This window comes from Armigeres subalbatus, chromosome 1, assembly GCF_024139115.2.
Source record: "Armigeres subalbatus isolate Guangzhou_Male chromosome 1, GZ_Asu_2, whole genome shotgun sequence".
NCBI classification, from domain to species: Eukaryota; Metazoa; Arthropoda; class Insecta; order Diptera; family Culicidae; genus Armigeres; species Armigeres subalbatus.
In genome coordinates this window covers 70,261,421-70,287,337 of record NC_085139.1, presented here as the reverse complement: position 1 = coordinate 70,287,337, position 25,917 = coordinate 70,261,421, and the positions used below count along the sequence as shown (strand labels likewise).

At 43.7% G+C, this 25,917-nt stretch overlaps 3 protein-coding genes across 3 annotated transcripts; all 3 read right to left on the bottom strand.

Annotated features, from left to right (window-relative positions):
* Positions 1 to 1,530, bottom strand: LOC134206248 (uncharacterized protein K02A2.6-like). Its single transcript, XM_062681945.1, has one exon. The coding sequence runs from the start codon at positions 1,528 to 1,530 to the stop codon at positions 1 to 3; it is 1,530 nt and encodes a 509-aa protein (XP_062537929.1).
* A 15,411-nt stretch (positions 1,531 to 16,941) lies between these two features.
* On the bottom strand, positions 16,942 to 18,839 carry LOC134226972 (dimethyladenosine transferase 2, mitochondrial). Its single transcript, XM_062708132.1, has 3 exons — positions 18,007 to 18,839; positions 17,549 to 17,871; positions 16,942 to 17,455 (listed from the first exon to the last, which is right to left on the bottom strand). The coding sequence occupies exons 1-3, from the start codon at positions 18,739 to 18,741 to the stop codon at positions 17,023 to 17,025; spliced, it is 1,491 nt and encodes a 496-aa protein (XP_062564116.1). The 5' UTR covers positions 18,742 to 18,839; the 3' UTR covers positions 16,942 to 17,022.
* A 2,188-nt stretch (positions 18,840 to 21,027) lies between these two features.
* LOC134206247 (uncharacterized) lies at positions 21,028 to 21,789 on the bottom strand. Its single transcript, XM_062681944.1, has one exon. The coding sequence runs from the start codon at positions 21,787 to 21,789 to the stop codon at positions 21,028 to 21,030; it is 762 nt and encodes a 253-aa protein (XP_062537928.1).
* Between the last annotated feature and the right edge of the window lie 4,128 nt (positions 21,790 to 25,917).

Here is a 25,917-nt window from a genome sequence, read left to right as displayed (position 1 = left end):
TCAACAGTTTCTATTTACTGTATAGTTTACCTTGGTCAACCGCTCATCGTGCTCCTCCTTATCTTTCCCTTCAATATACACATCATCGATATACCACCAAGCACCCTCACAGCCAGCCAGAATCGCATCCATTGTTTTCTGGAACACCTCAGGTGCCGACACCAGACCGAATGGCATACGCTTGAATCTATACAATCCGCGCGTAGTAAGAAAAACCATCGCATCTCTCGATCCCTCGTCTAATTCGAGTTGTAAGAAGGAATCTTTAACGTCCAGTTTGCTACGAAACATATTCGGACCAATTCTGGCAAGGAAGTCATCGATCACTGGCATTGGGTGCCTTTCTCTCAGTATAGCCTCATTGACTCTTCGAAGATCAAGGCAAATCCTAGGTTCACCGTTCGCCTTGCCAACCACGACCAATGGAGATACCCATGTAACTGGGCCCTTCTTCTCTTCGATGATATCCTTCACTATTAGTTCCTTCAGCTTGCTGTTAACGGCTTCTTCTAACGCCACTGGAACTCTTCTCATCGGCTGAAAGATTGGCTTCGCGTTTGGATCCAGGTGAATGTGTACCGAAACATCTTTGATCTTAGAAAATGGTTCCGATTTCTGCAAAACCCGATCAATTTCCAAACCAATTTTCAAAATATTCAACTGCTTAGATGTAGCATCTCCCAAAAGGCAACGCTGTCCTCCTTTGATCACGAAGAACTCGGCTTCTACAGATTTTGCTCCCACTGTGACAGTTGCTTTGAATGTGCCTAGCACGGTCAACGGAATATTGTTGGCATAACTCTTTAAGATACGGTCACTTCCTCTTACACAGCTGATCACTTCGATCCCAGCACGCTTCAACTTCTCCCATGCTACTTCGGTAATCAAGTTCGCCTCCGCTCCGGAATCGACCAACAGTTGGTGGGGTACTCCACCAATCACACAGGATACCATATTCGACTCGTTTCCTGAATAGAAGGCATAGTAAGTTTTCGGCGTTAGACTCATTGAAGGGATGTCAGCTTCAATGGCGTTCGATTCTTGAACAACTTGGCTATCCTGTTCCGCAACACGTTCCACTATTCGAATTTTCTTAGCACCGGTACTTTCCTCTTTGGAGAGCAGAGGATATTTACCTTGCATCCGGCATCGGGCTTCGAAATGTCCTATTTTTTTACAGCGGTTGCATATTTTTCCTCGGGCCGGGCATCGAGTGTCCGTCGAAATATGACCAAAAAGTCCACACTTGAAACATTTCGCATCTGGATGTTTGAACTTTGTTTGAAAGACCCCTGCGCGGTTTTCTACTACTCTTGGTTTTAGAGGAGGATACCGTCGTTTTGCTTGGATACCGTACACCTGTCCATGTTTTGATTCATCATGCATCCTACCGAAATCTCTCAGTTGCTTCTGCACTCCTTCCAGTGACTTGCCAATTTCTTCTATCTCTTCCACCGACCGATCCTTCTGGAGAATTTGCTTCCGCAGCTCGTCTGACAAACAGCCCTCAACTATAGTGTCTGTTAGCATGATGTTCGTGAGAATTTTACAAACGCTTGGTTCATACTTGTCTACGCCACACTCTGTTATTTGTTGTCTAATTCGGATAACAAACTCAGCAAACCTTTCCCCTTGACTTTGTTTCATGCGGCGTAAGTTATGACGTTCCAAGACGTCCTGTCGTCCTGGTTGAAAAAACTCATCGAACGCTTGAATAGCCACATCATAATATGCTTTCTCCAAAGATACTACCGCAAATTTCTCACTATTCGGTAATGATTGAAACAGCGCCTGTAGCTGGGCCCCACCCAGGTGCAAAAGTTTTGCTCGCTTCCGTTTTTGGTCAGTTATATCTTCCGCGTCAAAATAGTATTCCAAGGATCGTTTCCAAATTTGCCATTCCTTATGCAGTTTTGTCTTTTCAATCTCATTGCATCGAAATGGTGGTATAGCACGTGATAAATCCATCTATAATCCAAATAAACACGATCGAAAGAAAAAAACATTGGATTTTGACATTCATGGTACCAGTCATAATCGTTTATTAAACTACATTATGTAATGCTGTATGTATGTTATTATTTACTCTGTTCCCACAAAACAAAAAAAGTGCAGTTGCGTTAGTTTTAAACGACCTTCTTGCCTCAACGTTTCAATGAGAAATGAGTGAGTATATGTGCGTATATTGAAGCATGTTATTTACTTCTTGAAGCTCATATTACACAGCTGTTCAAACAAAGCGCAAAAATAACAACAAACATCTTGTACCGTTATTCACAACGTCACCATAAACATCATCTGGAACTGATTGATGACACCAAATATTGCTTGTCATTTCCATGGACATTTATTTCCAATTGGATTATCGTAATGCTGTTCACGACAGTTTCTCAAACCCTCTCTCCATAACTTTTCACCACGCTGATTTCCCACATCTGATTCCCTAATCAGATAGTATTTTCTCACCACCAATCAACCAAGTCTACGTCGGCTTCCCAAAACCGGATTCAACTTTTCATCGAATTCCCACCATCTTGCATGGCAATATCACCCTATAATTGTCACCGGTGATTCCCTAATCACACATGTATCGTTCTGAACAGTTCCCAAACTGATCATCTGTCATTCTGCCACCATCACCATGGAATGTAAATTTAGGACTTACCGCTCATATTTATCCTCATACCTTAAAAGTTCCACCCCAGTTCCACATTCCGTTTGCTTTATCACCTTCGCCGTCTGAGCGAGATGTACAAAATCCATTGATCAAATCTATTTTCTCTATTTCGATTTAAATTCCGTTACACCTTTATTTATCTTTTCTTCCGAACAATTCACACACATATAGACACTCACTCTCATGGAAGGCTCTCAAATATGCTCTTTTAATCGCCTCATATCTCTTCTACTTTGGTACATTTTGTACAGTTCTACTGTTCGCTTTGGGATTCGCCATTTTGGAATTTTCACCCAGTCAGAAGTCCGAAAAACAATATTTATTTATTTTTATCCAAATCACACTTAATGACTCGGACTTTCTACATACCGTAAAGCTTCACCTCGTCGCCAATTGTAATAGTTTGTGCAGATTACTTATGGATTAAAACTCTTCGTATTATCACCGATTTAATTACACCACGTTTATTTCCACACTTCCCGATTTCGCACACGCTCACCTTCTCCCCTCACAAGTCCTCCTGCTCCTCAAGGTACTCACAAATCTCTCCCTTGTCTGTAGTAGAACCCTACAGGCGGCAGCTGCAAGAGGGGCCCATATAGCAATTAGTCTTGAACGTCAAAAACCGTTAGAGATGGAGGTGATGGACCCCGTTGCCAAAGGTGGTCTAGCGAGGTCCCCTACTAGAGAGGAGGAGAACGGAATGACGATTACTGCAACTGGCAATACCGAAGACTCTCCAGTGGTGGTAGAGAGTAGCCCTGTCGGCACACCCGGCGAGTCACTACCAGGGATACGGGTGGTGACCGAGAAACTGGATGGCATTATCGAGTTCATAAGCGGTAAGCAGAACACCAACAAGGAGCTTAAACAGAGCCTGTTGGTGCTTCGGCAAGCTGTTCGAGTCGCAAGACAAGAACAGGACGCTTTTATTAGGCTTTAGCGGGAACAGAGAAGGTAGCCAAAAGTACCCAGACTAAGGCCCTCTCCTCCCCCACCGGTGTTCTTCTTCTTCTTCTTATTGGCATTATTATGCATCTCGAGATAAAATAGAATACTGCGGCTTCGTGCTGGTTACTTCTCAGGTGATCGCAACGGTCACTAAACACGACAGAGTCAATGAAAATCTTACCCACCGTATGCACTTGCCATGATAAACACTCTCCATGTACTCAGTGACTCCGGTTGCCTCTCACTAATACAATCGAACACTGCTGTCATTTCGCGAAAAGCACGTGGTTTTGTTTTGAGCGGGAAAATTCTGCCTATCTTTTAACACGGCGGCTATCTTGACGTTTACCTTCGCAGTCGAGCCTGCGAGTGTAAGACCGCCGCAGCACTCTAAAAAAAGATAAGCGCGACAATACATCCCCACACTGGGACAGAGCCGCCTCGCAGCTTAGTGTTCATTAAGCACTTCCACAGTTATTAACTGCGAGGTTTCTAAGCCAAGTTACCATTTTTGCATTCGTATATCATGAGGCTAATACGATGATACTTTTATGCCCAGGGAAGTCGAGACAATTTCCAATCCGAAAATTGCCTAGACCGGCACCGGGAATTGAACCCAGCCACCCTCAGCATGGTCTTGCTTTGTAGCCGCGCGTCTTACCGCACGGCTAAGGAGGGCCCTCCCCTACCGGTGTTACTACGGCCAAAGAGGCGACCGACTCGGCCCTTACGGCCAGCGAGGGCAAGATAACGCCCAACTCGAAACGACCCATAAAGACGCTACCATAAAGGCACCGGAGCCCGAAGGGCGTGTGCCCAAGAAGGTGAAAGGCACCAAACAGGCGCAAGTTGCTGAGCCACAAGCTGGCCCCAGCCGGCCATTGGTATCCGCACAAGAGGATGCAAACCCCTGGCAGCTGGTCCGATAGCCTATCGGCCCTGGGTCAGGATGTGCGCAGCGTCAGACGTACCAAGAACGGTGAAATGATCTTGATACTGACGGCGCTCAGATCAGGTCGTTGGATGCGGAAGTGACCCTCCAGTGTAAGCAACTGAACGAGGTCACGACCACTGAAGACGTCGTCTCTGCCGTCAAAGAGCAGTGCGGCACATAGGTTGAGCGGTCCTCTGCACGTTTAAGATGGGGACTCTTTGGTACGCAGGTAGCCTATCTCAGACTACCGGTGGCGGAAGCCAAAAAAGTCACTGAGAAAGGGAAGCTGAAGATCGGCTGGTCAGTATGCCCAGTAAGCGTGCTCCAGCCACCTTTAGCACAAGTCTTATGACTGCAAGGGCCCAGACCGAAGCAAGATGTGCCGTCACTGTGGCGAGGAGGGACACAAGGCGCAGGAATGTGACAAGGCACCTAAGTGCCTCATCTGCGCCAATAAGAATCAGGCCCGGAACCATGCTATGAGCGGGCCTGCGTATCCCTTCGAAAATGCCAATAGGAAAAAGCCGTGCGAGTAACACAGCTGAACCTGAATCACAGTGCATCTGCCCAGCAACTGCTGTGGCAGTCGGTCTCGGAGTCAAGGACCGATGTCGCCCTCCTGTCCGACCCGTACAATGTCCCTGACGACAATGGCAACTGGGAGGCGGACGGGTTTAGGTCGGCGGCAATCTGCACAACAGGAAGATACCCGGTTCAACAGGTTGTACACTCCTCCGCGGAGGGTGTCGCGATAGCCAAGATCAATGATGTATTCTATTGTAGCTGCTATGCCCCACCAAGGTGGCCAATAGAACAATTCAACCAGATGATCGTAGGTCGGAGACCATTCGTTGTAGCGGGAGATTTTAATGCTTGGGCAGTGGAATGGGGCAGCCGCAGCACATTCCGCAGGAATGGGGCCGAGTCATGGAAAGATGTAACGTTTGTCAGCCCCGGTCTGGTCTCTGACCTGGACTGGAGGGTAGACGAGGGCTACACCCATAGTGATCACTTAGCAATTCGCTTCAAGATCAACTATGGTGTGCAGCATCCGAGGGCGGGTGATTTCTGTCAGGTCCGTGGATGGAAGTCCAATCACTTCGACAGCGAAGTTTTCACCGCGGCCCTGGGACTGGAGGCCAACACCGACAGTCTAAACAGGGATGCGCTGGTAGATGTCCTATCACGCGCGTGCGACGCTACTATCCCGAGGAAAGCCCTGCCAAGAAATGGCAGACGCCCGGCATACTGATGGAGTGCCGAAATTGCAGCCCTACGATTAGCCTGCCTCAAGGCTAGACGTAGGACGCAACGAGCTGGCACCGAGGAGGTAAGAGCGGTCCACCGTGAAGTGTTTCGAGCTGCGAGACTGGCCCTAAACACGTACGTCCCCAACCCCCATTTTACGACAAAACTCAAAATTCAAAACCACGTAGCTCAGCCAATTTCTAACGGATTTTCAAGCAATCTTCTGGAATCGATCACAAAATTTAGGAAGTTTTAGGAACCGAGGTCAATTTTCGTGCAATGACCATGGTTTCGGATATATTCCGGGTAGTACTGGGGTTACCTCTCTCCCGGAAAAAATTGTCACTTGAAGATCGGCTTCGTAATCCATCTTGCGACATGTCAAACTTCATGATTTTGCAAAACAAGTACACTGGAGTACATTTCGACAATTTTCGATCGAATTGGCCACCCTCCGGGTACTTCCAGGGCCTGGTTCCCTTGGAGAAGTGGCCAATTTTCGTTCAATCTTGGAACCCATCTTGCGACATGTCAAACTTCATGATTTTGTAAACCAAGTACACTGGAGTATATTTCGGCGATTTTAGATCGAACTGACCAACCTCCGGGAACTTCCAGGGCCTGGTTCCCTTGGGGAAGCGGCCAATTTTCGTTCAATCTTGGATTCCATCTTGCGACATGTCAAACTTCATGATTTTGCAAAACAAGTACACTGGAGTTCATTTCGGCGATTTTCGATCGAATTGGCCACCCTCCGGATAATTCCAGGGCCTGGTTCCCTTGAGGATGTGGCCAATTTTCGTTCAATCTTGGAACCCATCTTGCGACATTTCTCCGAGACCATGGCGTCCCATAATGCGTTGTCGGATCCGATCTTCGCATTGAAGTCGCCCAAACAGATCTTGATATCACCCTTCGGAATTCTATCTACGACGGCATTGAGTTGACTGTAGAAGTTCTCTTTGTCTTGTAGATCGGCAGCATCGGTTGGCGCATAACATTGGATTATAGTAAGGTTTTGGACCCGTGTTCTAAATCTGGCAACGATTATCCTTTCACTTATAGGTTCCCACTTTATAAGCGCAGAGTGTACCTGAGCGCTTAGTAGGAAGCCAACTCCGCGATGCCTGGGAGCGTGTTCACCTCGTAAACCAGAGTATAGCAGAACTTGTCCCGACGGCCTTCTGTGTTCTCCAAAGTTTGGCCAACGGACTTCACTCAGTCCCAGGATCTCAAGCTTCATGCGGCGTGCCTCATTGGCAAGTTGTGCAAATTTACCCTGCTGGGCTAGGGTTAAAACGTTCCATGTTCCTATTCGTGTCCGTTGTTTTGCGCTAAGAGTCGTCGCCGTAGAATCAGTCCGTATTTTTTCATTATAGGATTCTCGAACAAATTGATGTTTCGGGAACAGTAGGTTGTTGGCCCAAGGTTCCCTATCCACCGGGATGGGGCTGCCATCTTAGGTATAGCTTCCGGGGAATAGCATTTCATACTCAGCCGCTGGATGCCAGAACAGACGCTGTTGGAGCCGCACCTCCTTGGTGGAAAGACGCTCGATCAGTCGGGTCAAATTTGTTTAAAGTCCCACCCAACACCAGGACTAGGCTAGTGCGCTTTGAGCAGCACACGGTCGCTTTGATAGGGCCTGCTTGGGGACACATGCAGCTTTTTATAGAAGTTCAGAAGAAGTTCTACAGAGCCCACTGTCGAACCCCACCACATCCAAGGCAGACCCCACAGGACGCACCCTCTCACTCTAGCTGATGTCAGAAGGACAACAGTGCCCAGGCTGCACTACCAGCTAAGTATGCAACCCTTAGCTAGCGGCCAATTGTCATCGGAAGACCCGTGGAAGCGTGAGTATTGGAACTTGTGAGGACCAGAGCTATGTTAGGCGCGGTTGTATGTCAATGCCCAGAATAGCAATGCCCAGAATAGCAATGCCCAGAATAGCAATCCCCAGAACCAGTTCCCCAGAATGGTATTTCCCAGAATTCCATTTTCCAGAACGACCAATTCTCCAGAATTATATTCCCCAGAATGCACAATTTCTCCGAAAAGAAATCCCCAGAATGACCCATTCACCAGAAAAAAAACCCCGAATGACCCATTCCCCAGAAACCAAAAACCCAGAATGACCCGTTCCCCAGAAAAAGGCATCAGTCTAAGAAACTATGTTTTTCGCTGTCATTTCTATAAATTAAAAATACTAGATACTATATTTCTATGCAAAAATACTTATATTGAAGTACGCATTTGCCCGGGATTAAGCAAAAGAGTAGATGACTCCTTTAAAAGTATGCATTTGTCCGAAATAAGGCAAAAGAGTGGACGATTCCTGTAAAAGTATGCATTTGCCCGGGATGAAGCAAAAGAGTAGATGACTCCTTCTTTCAAAGTATGCATTTGCCCTAAAAAAGGCAAAAGAGTAGATGACTCCTTTAAAAGTATGCATTTGCCCGGAAAAGGGCAAAAGAGTAAATAACCCTTTCAAAAGTACGCCTTTTTTCGAAAGAAGGCAGAAGACTAGATGATCCATTTTTTTAAAGATCGCAAAAGTCGAAACGTACATGATTTCTTTTCTACGCATACGAACGGAATAAGATAAATGACCTGATGATTCCATCTTTTAATGCTCACGATTTCTCCTTATAACGAGAAAGCATGCACGCATTTGGTTGGAAGAAATCTAATGAGTAGATCATTCCTCCATTCAAAGAACGCATTTGAAAAAAAAAACTTTAAACAATCACAATTTTTCAGGAATAAGGCAAATTAGCACATCATTTCTTCATTTAAAAAAGTTAAATTTAAATTTACCCGGTATTAGCTTCTGCCTAGAGTTTTTATGATTCTTTTAATTTGTATGCCAAATGGTCGTTATGCCAAATGCCCTAAAATCATTATGACTGTTTTTCTTGCCAAACGGTCGTTATGTCAAATGGTCTTTATGCCAAATGGCCCCTGGCCATTCAACTCGGTATGCCAAATGGCATTATGCCAAACGGACTTATGCCAAACGGCATTATGCCAAACGACATCGTATTTAGTATTCATACGAACTTTTTGTGTGGTATTTAGTCAAATCTAGGAAATGTTGCATTCTGGGGTATGGTATTCTGGGGATTAGGACATTCTGGGGAATGTCTTTCGGGGGATGAGGGTATTCTGGGGAATGTCTTTCGGGCGATGGGGGCATTCTGGGGAATGTCTTTCTGGGGATTGTGGTATTCTGGGGAATGGTTTTCTGGGGAGTAGTGCATTCAGGGGAATTAATTTCTGGGGAATCACTTTCTGGGCAATGGGTTTTTGGGGTATGACATACAATCGTTAGGCGCCCCTTCCCGGATGTCAACTCACCATTTCACAGCCCAAGCAGAAGCTGGTCACCCGAAAAGACGAGGAGTGTTTTGAGGTACGTGGCACATACTATTCGTATGTCCTCGCTTCGACGTCGAAAGAAGAGCAATGCTAGACGTTTGCGGCCGGGACACAACTCCGGATAACCTTATCCAGAGGATGTGTCAAGCGGTGGAGAGGAGTCTCGACTGCAACCACTCAGATTCCCTGCAGCTTGCAGAGTTTGCCCATGCAGAGGTAATGGCGCAGCGGGTGGTAACCGAGATCGTCACCTCGAAGCATGTCAGAAGTGTGAATGATTAGGTGTATGCATGGACTGCACACGCCGTGCTGGGAGACGTCGCGTGATCAATTCTTCAACCTGTGCACTATGTATATTACTTATTTCGAAAAAAAAAAACACATGACAAGGACCTGAAATAATAAACACGTTTCGAAATACACTGAAGTTTTTTTTTACGCTGTTTTTTTTGCGCGGTTTTTTTTACGCGGATATTTTTACGCGGTACCGACGTAAAAAATGTAGGAATAATAGCTGCAACAGTAATTTGAATTTATTAATAAGATAAAATGAACAGAATGAAAAAAATAAAATAATCGAGTATCATTGCATACCCACCTCAATGCTAAGCGGAATGAAAAAAAAGAACGTGTGTCTGACGAAAAAAAAACAAGAGATCGAAGCGAACGTATGTCTGAGTCCCAAGTAAACGTATGTTTCCCCTATCGCTATAGCACCTTGTTCGGTATGTGCATAAAGAGTCGTGTATGGACCGAAGATAGCTTCAGTTTATTGACGGATGCGGATGGACTCGGATCGGAGAACCAGTATCAGGGTTGAAGGCTTGGACGGAGCCCGCTTGGTGGCTCGGACGGAGCACGATTGGTGGCTCGGACGGAGCCCGCTTGATGGCTTGGACGGAGCCCATTTGGTGGCTCGGACGGAGCCCGCTTGATGGCTTGGACGGAGTCCGTTTGATGGCTCGGACGGAGCCCGATAGGTGGCTCGGATGCAGCCCGCTGGTTGGCTCGGACGGAGCCCGCTTGTTGACTCGGACGGAGCCCGCTTGTTGGCTCGGATGGAGCCTGGTTGAACACTCGGACCGAGTACTCATTTCGGAACACCCTGGCCGTTGGTGACTGCAGAAAGGTTTTTATGGAGTTACCCTCGCTGCGGCCAACAGGGTGATGTCAGGTAACCGGATTGAAAACAGGCCGGTCGCGACAAAAAAAAACCGTGTTATTTCAAAAAAACGACGTAAAATAAAACCGTAAAAAAATGCTCTGTGTGACTCATAGAATTGATTGTGTTCAAAGCCTAAGTTATTGGTCATCCAAAAAAATCCCAAAGCAAGGCCTTTAGATCTACACTCGTAACCAAAGATCCGTCCGCCTGTTTCAAATATGGTACATGCTCTGTGTTACTCACAGAATAGATTGTGTTCAAAGCCTAAGTTATTGATCATCCGAAAAATTCCTGAAGCAAGGCCTTTAGATCTGCACGCGTAACCAAAGATCTGTCCGCCTGTTTCAAATATGGTACATGCTCTGTGTGACTCATAGAATAGATTGTGTTCAAAGCCTAAGTTATTGGTCATCCAAAAAAATCCCGAAGTAAGGCCTTTAGATCTACACGCGTAACCAAAGATCTGTCCGCCTGTTACAAATATGGTACATGCTCTGCGTAACTCATAGAATAGATTGTGTCAAAACCTAAGTTATTGGTCATCCAAAAACATCCCGAAGCAAGGCCTTTAGATCTACACGCGTAACCAAAGATCTGTCCGCCTATTTCAAATATGGTACATGCTCTGTGTGACTCATAGAATAGATTGTGTTCAAAGCCTAAGTTATTGGTCATCCAAAAAAATCCCGAAGCAAGGCCTTTAGATCTACACGCGTAACCAAAGATCTGTCCGCCTGTTTCAAATATGGTACATGCTCTGTGTGACTCATAGAAAAGATTGTGTTCAAAGCATAACTTCTTGATCATCCATAAAACTTCCGAAGTAAGGCCTTTAGATCTCCACGCGTAACCAGAGATCTATCCGCATGTTTAAAATATGGTGCATGCTCTGTGTGGTTCATAGAATAGACTGTGTTCAAAGCATAAATTATTGGCCATCCAATAAAGTACCGAAGTAAGGCCTTGACATCTACATGCGTAACCAAAGATCTATCAGCACGTTTAATGTATGGTACATGCTCTTAGTGGTGTAGTATTAGCTTTATTATTAGCATTAGCATTTGTATTGAGCAATTCGGACAAATTCGTAGGTGGTATAAGCCTGGACTATTGTATAAGAGTAGCACTTTCACATTCATTCGTTACCACGGATATTGTTTTGGGGCTGATCACTATCTCTTATATGGAAGCAATGCACTCTCCAATAGTCGAGATCTGTCTTGGCCACGTCCTTGCGAATGCTGAGGAAGGGGAAGGATGGTATGTTGAACACCTACTTAAGAAAGATTCAGCGACGACCTCCCATGTGTGTCACTTGAGGTTTTTTTTATTCCTTTCTTTATTTGGTAGGCACTCTGTGTTACTTAACCGCTACTATGCCGAGATCTACTGTGGCATTCTGCTGCCAGAATCCACACATAATCTATTTTTAGATTATCATTTCCATTATCATTATTGTTGTCGTTGCTTGTCCATCTCATCGTGAGTCCATTGTGTCCGTTGGTCCATGTCGACTATCCAATAAGCATTATTCGGTTGCCATTTATCCGGGTAACGTTGAAGAAATGCCTCCGAGAAGAACAAGTTGTGAGTCGTCATCAGGCAGCCGTGACGGTAAGGCGTGCACCCTAAAACGACACCGTATTGGCTGCGGATCCGGCGACTGACGAGGGTTTGGTGGAGGGGCTGGGAATCGAACCCATGACCATTCGCTTGTAAGGCGAACGTGTAGCCAACTACGCTACGGGACCCTCCTACTTGAGGTTTCTGGAATTGTTAATGTGGAAGATTATAACAGTACGAATCGTTATGGTAAAAAGTGAAACAGCTAAGATAGAAATACAGTCGGAAATGAAGGAACCTGGAAATGAACCCATGATGTCCTGCTTATAAGGCAGAAGCGGTAGCCACAAGGCCACCCAACTCGTCTTTTTTGTGGTTCACAAAGTATTGTATGTATGTACATAAAATCCATCTACATGCAGTTCGATCAGTAGATGCACGTCGCCAGCCTTACAGTTCACGGAGGGTCGTCAAATTATCTTCAACTGATCGATTTATTTTGCTTGCTGCGTACCTCGCCTTCTTGTCCACATAGTGATGGGCGATATTCAAAGGCACGATCTGGTGGTGACCGATTCATGAAAGATGTTGCAGGTTGAGGATCAAAGACCGATTCTTCAGCTTTAGCATAATCAACTACACGCCGGAAGCACTGATGATGAAAAGGATCCATTCTGCCCCTACCCTGAGGGAAGCTAAGGATGCTATCAGACAGCTAAAGACCAATAAAGCAGCTGGCGAGCATGCTGTAGGAGCTGAGCTCATCAAAATGGGTTCCAGAATCCAGATATCCAAAGGTCTTACTTCGGAAATTTTTGAATGACCAAGAACTTATGCTTTGAACAGAATCTATTCTATGAGTTACGTAGAGCATGTACCACATTTGAAACAAGCGGACAGATCTTTGGTTACGCATGTAGATCTAAAGGTCTTACATCGGAAATTTTTTGGATGACCAATAACTTAGGCTTTGAACACAATCTATTCTATGAGTCACACAGAGCATGTACCATATTTGAAACAGGCGGACAGATCTTTGGTTACGCGTGTAGATCTAAAGGCCTTGCTTCGGGAATTTTTTGGATGACCAATAACTTAGGCTTTGAACACAATCTATTCTATGAGTAACACAGAGCATGTACCATATTTGAAACAGGCGGACGGATCTTTGGTTACGCGTGTAGATCTCAAGGCCTTGCTTCGGGATTTTTTTGGATGACCAATAACTTAGGCTTTGAACACAATCTATTCTATGAGTCACACAGAGCATGTACCATATTTGAAACAGGCGGACAGATCTTTGGTTACGCGTGTAGATCTAAAGGCCTTGCTTCGGTACTTTTTTGGATGACCAATAACTTAGGCTTTGAACACAATCTATTCTATGAGTCACACAGAGCATGTACCATATTTGAAACAGGCGGACAGATCTTTGGTTACGCGTGTAGATCTAAAGGCCTTGCTTCGGGAATTTTTTGGATGACCAATAACTTAGGCTTTGAACACAATCTATTCTACGAGTAACACAGAGCATGTACCATATTTGAAACAGGCGGACGGATCTTTGGTTACGCGTGTAGATCTCAAGGCCTTGCTTCGGGATGTTTTTGGATGACCAATAACTTAGGCTTTGAACACAATCTATTCTATGAGTCACACAGAGCATGTACCATATTTGAAACAAGAGGACAGACCTTTATAAATCTCAAGGCCTTATTTCATAGATCTCAAGGCCTTATTTCAGGAGATTCTTGGATGAGTTTGAGCATAGATCGGAACACATTCCTGGTTTCATATCACAAAAACCATGTACCATATCACGATCCATACTAGCGTACTATGACCTACAAACAACACGAATTTCGCGCCAACTCGACCAGCGGTTGGCAGCACCATCTCAGAATCTTATGAAACTTGGTGGGCATAAAGATATGGCATTTCTAAGCCACTCTGCATACTTGGTTTTTCAAAAATTGTCAAGAGTAACATTTGATGAGGGCCTAATTTTTTTTCATGGATTTTTTATAAATCGATGTAACTCTAAAATGACAAGACCTACAAAAAAGTGTTGTATGGCGGACTGTCGTGAAATTCCCAGAAGTTTTTTGATAAAATATCCAAAATATAAAATACCGATTTCTACACTAAAAAAAATTGTTTTAAAAATTAAAATCGATTTTACAAAAAAACCTCATCTCAGAAATCGATGAAATTTTTTCTGCAGATAGGTATTTTAATTATCTAACTTTTCTGGGAATAATGTTTCTGTGACATATTTAAGGAAAAAAAGTTTTTCTAACAAAAACTTTTTTCATGTCCATATTGAGTGAAATTTTATCAGCGTGTTTTATGCCTACAGCGCCAATTATAGGTTCTGCAGCCTATCATCAACCAACGACACATTTTGGAAGTATAACAAATTGTTTAGGAAGCAATTTAGCATAATCTTACATTAATGTGGACCAACATTTGGAAAGAACGTATATTTTCCTAGATTGCTTATATCAATGTTACACACAAATGACCAGATTTACAAAATTGTGATGTTTGATGGGCTATTGTAAATTTGTGTGACCTATGAAGTCTGGAACATAAAAGAGCGTTTCGTTCACCGAGAAAATAAATTAATGAATGTAAAGATTAAAATTGGTTTTGCAAAAAAAATGGAGGTCAATTTTTTTTATCAGATAAACATTTTGATTCCATACGATGAAGCTCGCTAGTTATTTTCATTAGGGGGATTTCCGGTAAACGCACATTTAAAGAATAATAAATTTTCCGCATTTTTTTAATTTTTTCTTCAATTTTATTTGTTACTACATTTAATTCTTATTTCTACTTGAAAACTCATTAATTTGTAAACTTAGTCGAACAATTCAAAGATTTTTGGGTCTTCATCTGAGTTGGAATATTTTTAGCCAGGATTTAATTATGAGCGATTGGTATAAAAGAATAAAGCTTTTGTGTGCCAATTATAGTTTTTGCTTTTTTGAAAAGTTCATCAAACTCTTGTTGAGTACCGTCGTCGGGGGTGACAATGGGTCAAATGGGGGTGAGAATGGGTCACTGTTTCAACTACTTAGAATGCTTGTAGAATGGATGTATCTGAGGACAAAAAGACAAAAATATAAGAGACCTTTTTGAACGATTTTGCTCTACGCCTTCCATGCTCGCGGTGAGAGCGATGACCCATTCTTACCCCCAGACCCATTGCCACCCCCGATGGCGATATTGCTCATTCGTGATATAACAGAAATGTAATACAGTGATATTTTTGTTTGCTTGAAAATGTGCCCATTCGTACAACTCCTGAGGAGTCTTGATAGTATTTCCATAATCTTTGGCAAGAGTTGCTCGTTTTGCCATTCGTTTGAGAGTGCCACCAATAGCTTCGCAAGGGCCTTTTCCGTGCGATGTTGTGAAAAACATGTGTAGATAAGGAGTCTAACATGTAGTTTTTCAAAATTCTAGCCCTGTGTATTTTAAAGTTTTCAACATATCACTGTTAATAACATTTTAAAAGCATTCTAAAATATACTTCCTATACTTCACCATGTTTAAAAACAGTGATTTCACGCACACGTCCGTCGCCGCTAGATGGCAACAGCGCGGCTGCGTCAAAGCGAATAGGCACCAAACCGTGCAGTGTCAGCGAAGAACGCTTTGACTACTTATACATCGCCGACTGCGGTTACAGCAGATGATCTACACATACAAAATAATGCGTGTATGATGCATGACAAAGCGTTCTCAACTGAAAGTTCCGTGTTGATACAACATAAGGTGTCGGTGGGTCGGTTCAGTATTATAGAGAAAAATATAACGCGCCCCCATCTCAGCATTTGGTTGCCTCACATCACATGCCACCTATAAAAAAAATCATGCCGTTTTTCCGTTTATGTATCTAATAGTCAAATTTGCATAAAACTCTAAGCATTTGTCTATCAAATACACAGTTCAAATATATGTTTGGATTAGAAAGACTATAAATCTATCGAGAGTTCAAATGTTGGGGATGAAATTGCCACATGTGCAGTGCACAGGTTGCACATGCGGACGCGACGCCTCTAGTTCCTATGACTACTGATACCCCGCGGCGTGGCAGAGGAGTGTGGGTGAGCATCCAAGTCAGCCTCACATGGTATGATCGAGGTGAGCTAGTCTCAGATGGTATGATCGAGGTGAGCATCCAAGTCAGACTTACATGGTATAACAGAGCGTGTAGAGTGTGTTAGAGGGTGTGATAGAGCGAGCACCCAAGTAAGACATGGGACGGGTGCTTGTGTGAGCAAGAATAAGCGAGTACGTTAAGTACTGCCAACCCCTAGAAGTAATGCTGGGAGGTAGTCCCTGGGGGAAACGATGGCGGAGTCCAAGGGAGTTTAGTCGGTATTACCGGGCCGAGTCCGACACTCCAGTACACTTCCGTGTGGTAGCTTGGCAACTGCTAAGCACGTGTGCTGGGCTAGTGTGTAAATGCATTCTTCCTTGTAAAAAAGACACTCGTGGTTGAGCACGACGTAAAGCGATCAGAGCGATCAGTGCCTTCGAAATTTATGCAAGGCAGCTCGTTTATCTGATTCCAATTTGCGTTCGAAATATTTTTTATTCCTATCGAACATGTAGTTTTCTCTACAAGCGTTCAGTTTTTCTACTTTTTATTCATACGACCCAATACCTCATCTATACTTCCCTTATAAGCTCTAGAGAAATTGGAAATTTGGACACTTCTGAAGCATTGAAATCGTGCGCCACATTATGAGCGAACACCGTAAGCAATGGAGGATGATGAGAAACCAGGAGGAGCAGGAGCTTGAACTACGGATGAAGCATGATCTTGATCACTGGCAAAACATAGATCTAAAATTAATATGGCTGTTTTCATTGATAGTTCCGCCATTTTACTACAAATGAATCATGTTTTGTATCCTGTCGAGTAGTCTCCACACCACACAAATAAAAGTATGCACTATCATGTCATATAGCTCATAATCTAAATAGGCTTTAAGGAATTTCTCATAATTGAACTTGCTACATTATAGATTATATTTTCCATACTGTATTTTATACAGCATAACTTACCTTTCCAAAACTAGCCTCATATCAGCTCTTTATCCGCCGGGTTTCCGATGGATCTGCTATTCCACTTGCTTCCTCCTCTTCCATCAAATCTTCTTTATCGCTACTTACTCCCATTGTACTGCCTTCCACACTTCCTTCGGCAGTCGCCGTTGCCACATCCTGCTTACTGCTGTGCACTTGCTTAGTATAGTATTGTTCCGAATGCTGCAGAAAGGGCGATTGCTGATACTCGGGCCAGCTGATGAATTCGTTGAACATAGTCAGGATCTGTGACGGTGTCAACTCACCGAATTCCGTAAAAATAGTCAACGGATTTGGAAAATCATACTCCCGCAGAGGTGACGAATTGTGTCCTATCATGGACGAATCATTGTGGTTTTCGACAAGCTGCTTAGAAGATGCAACATAGTTCTGATTTAGGATAAGTCGAGCGCCAGAGTACGGGATCCAGCGCCTGGAATGTAAAATTTATGTAAAATAAATATCCAGGATGTATTTAATTTGTGTCAACAAATTTTCAATAACAAATTTGTCCAATGATACTTACTCCAACGCGGGTATAATGCGATTTTTCCGGCTGATCATATTCTGCGAAACAAAAAACATCAGCAACTTCAAGTTGTCGGGCAGGCAAAAATCAAACAAATTCCTCCGGGGAACGACCCGCATCAAGTAAAGTTCATCTAATCCCATCATATTGAGCCGGAGCTGCTGCGTTTGAATCTTTCCCTTGCCGCTGACATTAACGGGCCAGGGTAAAAAATCCTTTCGGGGAATTTTTGCAATCAGTTCATGTTCAAAAAATATTTGAAACAGAACACTATTCCTGCTATACAGTTTGTAGCCGGCTTCCGTTCGACAGGTCAATTGCTGAAACAAATACGTAAGGTTCTTTTTAGACTCTGGTTCTTGTTAAAAAAAAATGCTCCCATTCTAATGAAAATCGAAAATAATTCTCACAATACTCTATTGTTAGTTCAGTTTATTTAGCATTGCATATCTTACCATATATATAAGCGGCGGAACCGCGAGATACATCTCACACCTGCCAAGTTGAAACAGTCCTTTTTGCATACCGACGGAATGGACCATCGTCTTAAAGAACCTCAACGATCCAATAACCGAAAACAACCTGAAATTCACCTCTTCGTCTTTCCACCGTACTCGCCGCAGACCTTCAAGCATCTTCTCCATGCGTCTACTTTGTTCGATTTTGTCCATGAAGTCATACTTCCAATGACAGTTGAAATCATTATATCGAATTTCCACATTCCGGTTTTCAGTCTTCAGCATTTCTTCCAGTTCCGGTGCGAAACTTTCATCGGTCTCGTACAGCAGAAGGTTGTTTGTTTTCTTGAGTAGCTCCTTCGTCAACAATCCTACGCCCGGGTTGACCTCCACTAGGAGTTGGTCCGGACCCATCCCGTCCGTCACCCATTTCGCAATATTTTTTGCAAGCTTTGGCGCTGCCAGGTAGAACTGTTCTGAGACTTGCGTGCGCCTTAACAAACTGGCGGGGAATTTATTCATTACCATGTCGAACTGGTCCGAGTCGAAATAGTCTTTCATTTCCCGGGCTACTCGAGCGGAGACATTACTTTGCTTGGTAGATTCATCTTTTGACGAATTTTGTTTATTGTGCTTTGGCGTTGCGGCGGTGGAAGTAGCATACGTGCTCCGAATAATCCGTAGATCGAGATATATGGAGGGTTTTACAATTACCGGTAGCCTGGCCAACATATTTTATAAGAAATTCGAAACAAACTTTCACAGAACCGAGGACGATGAACAAATTCAAAACACTTGCTGCCACTTTTGCTTTCTGTTTTTGTTTTGATGTCACGATCAGGGTTCTCACGAGAGCTATACTAAAGGTGAGGATGAAGATGAATTGTAATCGGATTAGTGGATGAAGGAAAACGTAAACAAAATAATTGTGACGTCCACCAATAAAAATCCACACATTATTTATAGGCATAAATCTAAAAAAAAAAGCAAATAAATTTTATGTTCGCGTTAATAACCACCCACTATGGCAGAATACACATAAAGGTCATTAGTAAATAAGGGTTATGTGTGTTTCCACATATGTACATATGCTATGCGGATTCACATAGCCGTCAAAATTTATGTGTGCCACACATAATATACGGGGAGTAGGGTCTATGTCCAAGGGCTTGACGATCCCTCCCCAGGCTATCTGTGGCTTGCCTAAGATGTGGTGACAGTGGGCCTTGTTAAACTCCTATAAAAAGCTGCATGCGTATCCGCAAGTAGGCCCCACCTCCGACCCTCCGACGAGACAGGAGGTTTGCACAGGCCCAATAAGCCGCCTGGAAAACCAATAATTACGAGCAATATAAGAGATAATACGACTCGATATAATCGGCAAAGACCTAGGCGACGAATAAAGGATCACGATTGGAAGCTTGGAACATGGAACTGTAAGTCGCTATACTTTGACGGCGGAGTCAGGATCACGAAGTGGAATTCAGTATTCAGTACGGTTCAAATACGTTTATTATTAGGAATAAGAAAGAAACACAACTTGTCGCGGGAAGCGCTTGGTTTGAATGAATGAATTATTGGCAGTGGCTGATTTTCTACCCGCCACTGTCACATCCAGGCGCTATAGTATATGCGCAAAATAGCCAGCATGAGTTAACCGCCAGAAATTTGTATGGCGAAAGACATCTAACGCGGGTTTTCTCAAATCTAGAAACTTTTTATGAAACACTATTTGCTACCGGTTATATAGGAAGGTGTCCGCTCCTACGCCTACCACATATGTTTTCGTAGAAGGTGCTTGATTTTGAGAAATCGAGCCTTAGATGCCTTTCGCCAGAGTGAATGTAAATAAGAGTGGCGACACTGTCAGAATTGGAACAGAATTCATCTGTCATTCCCATACAAAATCGTGTTCCAAACGAGCAGGAGACCTGTCAAATGCGGCACATGTCGCCACTCTTAATGAATTATTGGCAGTGGCTGATTTTCTACTCGCCGCAGCCACATCCAGGCGCTATAGTATATGCACAAAATAGCCAGCAAGAGTTAACCGCCAGAAATTTGTATGGCGAAAGACATCTAACGCTGGTTTTCTCAAAATTAGGAACTTTTAATGAAAAACTATTTGGTACCGGTTATGAGGGATGGTATCCGCTACTACGCCAACCAAATATTTTCTCGATTAAAGTGCTTAATTTTGAGAAATCGAACCTTAGATGCCTTTCGCCATACTGATTTCAGAAAGTTAACTCCTAGTGTGCCGCTGTAAGCACGCTCAAAGCAGTCGATTCATTACATACACTCTGCCTTTCGCCATACTGATTTCAGAAAGTTAACTCCTAGTGTGCCGCTGTAAGCACGCTCAAAGCAGGTGATTCATTATTGGCAGTGGCTGATTTTCTACCCGCCGCAGCCACATCCAGGCGCTATAGTATATGCACAAAATAGCCAGCAAGAGTTAACCGCCAGAAATTTGTATGGCGAAAGACATCTGGTTTTCTCAAAATTAGGAACTTTTCATGAAAAACTATTTGGTACCGGTTATGAGGGATGGTGTCCGCTACTACGCCTACCAAATATTTTTTCGATTAAAGTGCTTAATTTTGAGAAATCGAACCTTAGATGCCTTTCGCCATACTGATTTCAGAAAGTTAACTCCCAGAGTGCCGCTGTAAGCACGCTCAAAGCAGTCGATTCATTGGAAAAATGTTTCACACACTCTCTCTCGCTCTCATTGCGTTGGCGCAAGGTAGGATGCGTATGAAGGTACGCACTGTTGCTTACGATGTGTGTTGTGGTAGCATTGCACATTTCCACACTCCTCCTCAACTGGTACACGCTTCACACGTCGTTCGACAATCCTAACATCTGGAAAAACTGCTTGTGCTTTTGAGGACCCAAAGGCTTAGTCATGATGTCTGCCACCATAACTTCCGTTGAACAGTACTCCAACATGATCTCCTTTTTCTCACAAAGACCTTGAATGAACTTCTCCTTTGTGTCGATGTGTTTCGATCGTCAACTTGATCTCTCAGTCCTAACGAAAACCAGACATCCCTGATTCTCTTCCTTTATCACGGTTGGTTCGATCTGAGTTTCTCCAAAGTCACGTAAAAGCTGCCGCAACCAGATGGTCTCTTGGCAAGCTTCCGAAAGCGCAACATATTCCGCCTCCATTGAGGAAAGTGTTACACATGGTTGTCTTCTGCTAGTCCAAGATATCGCTGCTCCGCCAAAGTAGAACACTGCGCCAGAAGTTGATCGCCGACTTTCGGCATCCCCAGCCCAATCTGCGTCCGAGTATCCTGCTAATGGTTCACTTATATTTCCACCCAATTGAAGGTAGCTATTCTTCGTTGCTTTCAAGTAACGCAAAACGCGCTTGGCAGCTGTCCAATCTGCCTCTTTCGGGGTAGAAAACTTCCTTCCTAGAATCGCTGTCACTGCCGCTATATCTGGTCGAGCGATGACTAATAGATAAAGTAATCCACCAACCAAACTCCTGTATTCATGTGCATTATCAAGTGGCTTGCTGGTTTGCAGCGACTTCATGTACCCCAAGTCCATTGGGAACTTTGCTGGTTTTGCTTGGTCCATCCCGTGTCTGTTCAGTAGCTTGTCGATGTATTGCTTCAATCTGACTTGATACATTTCGTTTTCGCGACGCATCTCCATCCCAAGGAAGTGCCGAATCTCTCCCAGGCTTGTAATTTCGAATTCCTTGGCTACATCCTGATAAATCAGCTCCAATTCCGCTTCATTCGTCGATGCAAGCAGCATGTCGTTAATAGACTAACAAAAACACCGTTTCGTCACCAGTTTTTCTCACGTAAAGACACGGATCTGCCGACGACGCCTTGAACCCCAAATTAGTCACTACTTCGTTAAGCTTCTTGTTCCAGCATCGTGCAGATTGCCGTAATCCATAAATGCTCCGCTTCAGCTGGCACACAAGCTCCTCCTGTCCTGCTGACGAAAAACCTGGCGGTTGCCGCATATATATCACTTCATCTAGAGTACCGTTGAGGTATGCCGTCTTTACATCTAGGTGGCGGACCACCAAATTCCGGTTTGCAGCTATTGTCAGAAATGTCCGTAACGTTGACTGACGAGTAACTGGCGCAAACACCTGATCATAATCAATGCCAAACTGTTGGCTATACCCCTGCGCCACTACTCTTGCCTTGAACTTAATCACTTCATCAGCCTCATTCCGCTTGAGCTTAAAAACCCATTTGGAGCCAACTAACTTTCGCCCTATTGGCAAAGGTACTAGGTCCCAAGTACCACTTCTACGATGGGAATCCATTTCGTCTTTCATGGCCTTATGCCAGTCCGGATGTTTAATAGCTTCTCGATAATTGGTAGGTTCTTCAATCGCACTTGCCGCTATTCCTACTACGAAATTGTCAAAGTGCTTCGGTATAGCTCCCATATTCTGGTATTTTGACCTCCGTATCTCACCAGCTGCTTCCTCCTCCTGAGTGTTTGCATCGTTATCATCATTCGCGGAGTCGTACTCTTCTTCGCTTTCGTCGGGTTCTTCCTTAAAGGGTATCAATCGAATCTCTTCATCTAACTTGTCCTTTTCCTTCTCACTCATCCGGAGCCAAAATAGAGAATTCTACCGATGATGATCCATTGCCTAATTCGATGAAACGTGTGTCCCGGCTGATAGTGATAGAATCTGTTTCACGTTCCATTATGTTTTATTATGTTCCATCGAATAGCCCACAAAATACAGCTTCTGTGCTTTCGAATCGAGTTTGTTCCTCTTGTTCCCAGGAATATGGACGTATGCTTCGCTTCCGAATACCTTTAAGTTCCCGAGATCCGGTTTCCTGTTCCACCACAGTTCATAGGGTGTCTTTGTGATAGCCCTAGACGGTAGGCGGTTCTGCAGATACGTAGCGGTCAGAACCGCTTCGCCCCAATATCGCTTCTCGAGACCCGAATTAACCAGCATACAGGTTGCCATTTCGTTGATGGAGCGATTCTTTCGCTCCGCTAAACCATTAGATTGTGGAGAATAAGGAGTTGTAAATTGAGGTTTGATCCCCTCCGATTTATAGAATTGCCTCAGCTCCTTATTATCGAACTCGCCCCCACCGTCGGAACGAATAACACGCGGCTTGCGTCCAAAGATGTTCTCCGTCCATCGCACGTAGTCGATAATGTTTTGTGTCGCCTCCCACTTGTGCTTCATCAGTATCGTCACGGTGAATCTGCTGTAGTCATCGATCAGGTGCATGACGTACCGGTTGCCACTGGGTGTGGTCGTCTTCATCGGCCCGCACAAATCCGTATGGATGATGTCCAATACTTGAGTCGACTTCCTCTCTATAATAGCCGGGAAAGGGGCTCTGGCTGCCTTCCCTTCCATACAACATTCGCAAACAATTCTTAGACCACTATCACTTACCTTTATGCCGGTGGCAAGATCCTCCTTGAGAAGCCGCTTAGCAGCTGCCCAATCCCGGTGGCCAAGACGACGATGCCATTGATGCTGACAGTTGGGCTTGTGCTGACCAACCACTGCCTGCATCGAACACTCAGCTTGACGAAGATGGTATACACCGCAGCGAACACCTTTCGCTACGACAAATTTCTTCCCTGCGAGTCTACTACTCGCATTGGCGTAACTAAGGAAAAATTCTAGGGGGGGCTAACTTTTTTCTATTCTTACAGTCAAACACAAAAAAGTTATTGTTTTTGTTCAACTTTCCGCAAGTTGGCCTACCAAAAAGCTATTTCAATACATCCAGTGACGACTTGAACAGCTCTGACATAAAAATCTAGAAATGTTGTGGGATTCCCAATAACTTCGATACGTAAAAAACTTAAGAGCTTTGGATACATAAGACTTTCGAGTTTTACATATCCATTAGAAATAATTTTATGTTATTTTGGGCTTCATGGCCGTGCGGTTAGCGACGTCAATCGTATAGACGCATGTGCTAAGGAGTATGGGTTCGATTCCCCTCGGTAGGGAGGAAACTTTTCGTGATCGAAAAATTCTCCACTGGTCCACTGGGTGTTATGTGTCCTGTCCGTTGTCTCATGCTAAGTGCTAAGTGCTCAGTCTGTACGACCTCTGGTCGAAGACGGTGTTCCTGTCTTCTTACATTTTAGTTACCTCTCCTTGAAATTTCAGGGTTTACCGAGCTTTTTTCGATTTTCAAGGATTATGGATTTTTTTTTCGGATTATCAAGATAATTGGAAATTCGGGAAATAGCAGCAACATCGCTTGAAAACTTGACCAGAGAAATCTGCAGGAAGAAATGCCTTCAAAATGATACGTTGTACTCAGCTATCACAATATCGGAAGGTTTCTCTTGACAATCCTTTTAGAAATGCCATGCATTTGTAAGGGTTATGTTGGAAAGCTAGAGGTCATAAGCACACTTTAAAAAAATACTCGCAATGCAATGCAACACAATGTAACCATAAAAATCTTGAAGAGTTGATGATTTGCTGATAAATAAAAGTCAAGATTTGTTAGAAATTCTTCGGTACCCTAAGCATCCTGTGCCTCCTGCTCAAGTTAAACAATTTTATTTCTCATGTTGTCTACTATTACAGGCAGTTTATTATTTAACTTGAATTTTCTTTATTCAATCAAAATCTCAGTTATAGTATTTGTTCTGTTAATCTGTTACTTCTATTATTTATTAAATCAGCATTGAATCAGCATGAAAATACTAGTCCAACTCCAACATTTATTTCGACAGAGTACCAAAATGACTGTAACCATGCTCGTCATCTCTCACCTTGGCTCATTTCTCATTTTTGCAGCACGAATGTCAATGCATAGGTGATAAGCACATCTAAAAAACATTTTTGTGCGTACTGAAAACGAGTTGTGTTTTGGCGTTATTGTGCTTCCAGTTGAAAACCGAAGTGAGCTCTCGCGACGATTGAGTTTTTCCTTATTTCCTGATGTCGCAACTGCATCGCGACTAGTGCGCATCTATGCCACCGCCGTGCGCCATGATGCGCACTAGTCGCGACGTAGTTGCGACAAAAGGAAACGGGAGAAAACTCGATTGTCGCGAGAGCTCACTTCGGTTTTCAACTGGAAGTACAATATGTTCCTTCGAAAATGTAATTTACTTTGGAAATTAGATTCGTACGCAATTCACCTTAAGCAATTAAATGTTTGGCTGAGAATAAAGGGAGCGTAATATCCTTCGTGCATTCCTAACCCAAGATAATATCAATTTTTCGAAGTTAGAAAACATGATAAAATATATTCAACTCACTGTAGAGAGAGATGATAAGAATTCATTATTTGCAGTTACGCCCAGATATGATCAGAGCGCTAGATATGTGCCATACTCATACAAAGTCGTAGGAATTCTAGGGGGGGCTATAGCCCCCCCTAGCCCCCCTGTAGTTACGCCAATGACTACTCGGCAGCCTTCTTGATTGAAGCACACTTCCATTTTCTTCTGCGCCAGCTTTTCCACAGAAATCAAGCTGGTCGACAATCCTGGAACGTATTTCACTTCACTGATGTCAATTCTAATCGGCTCTTCGTTGCCGTCAATACCATACACCACGCTGTGGTGATAGCGATTAAGTTAAAAAAATAAAATAAATTAAAGTCGAACAAGTATTTAAATGTACTGAAAAAGCTAAAAAAGAAGTACAAGGCACTTATTATAAATCTTTGCATATCACAAATTCTTCAACATGGGATGTAAGCAAGCTTTGAAAGCTCAGTGCATATTGCTGGCAATTCGCCAAAAAGTAGGCAATTATATTGCACCTAATGAATGCCTTCACGTGGTCCGCACTTACCGCAGTGCGAATATTGAATCCGACCACTACCTCGTTGCAGTATGCCTGCGTTCAAAACTATCGATGGTGTACAACCCTTAACATTTTGGGCGGCTACAAGACGG

Excerpts from the sequence above, each read along its gene's own strand:
- LOC134206248 (XM_062681945.1), bottom strand. The coding sequence starts at position 1,530 with ATGCTAACAGACACTATAGTTGAGGGCTGTTTGTCAGACGAGCTGCGG.
- LOC134226972 (XM_062708132.1), bottom strand. The coding sequence starts at position 18,741 with ATGTTGGCCAGGCTACCGGTAATTGTAAAACCCTCCATATATCTCGAT. Across the intron at positions 17,872-18,006 it reads TTCCGCCGCTTATATATATG|CAATTGACCTGTCGAACGGA; the intron begins GTAAGATATGCA and ends TATTTGTTTCAG. Across the intron at positions 17,456-17,548 it reads CGCATTATACCCGCGTTGGA|GCGCTGGATCCCGTACTCTG; the intron begins GTAAGTATCATT and ends TTTACATTCCAG.
- LOC134206247 (XM_062681944.1), bottom strand. The coding sequence starts at position 21,789 with ATGCTGCTTGCATCGACGAATGAAGCGGAATTGGAGCTGATTTATCAG.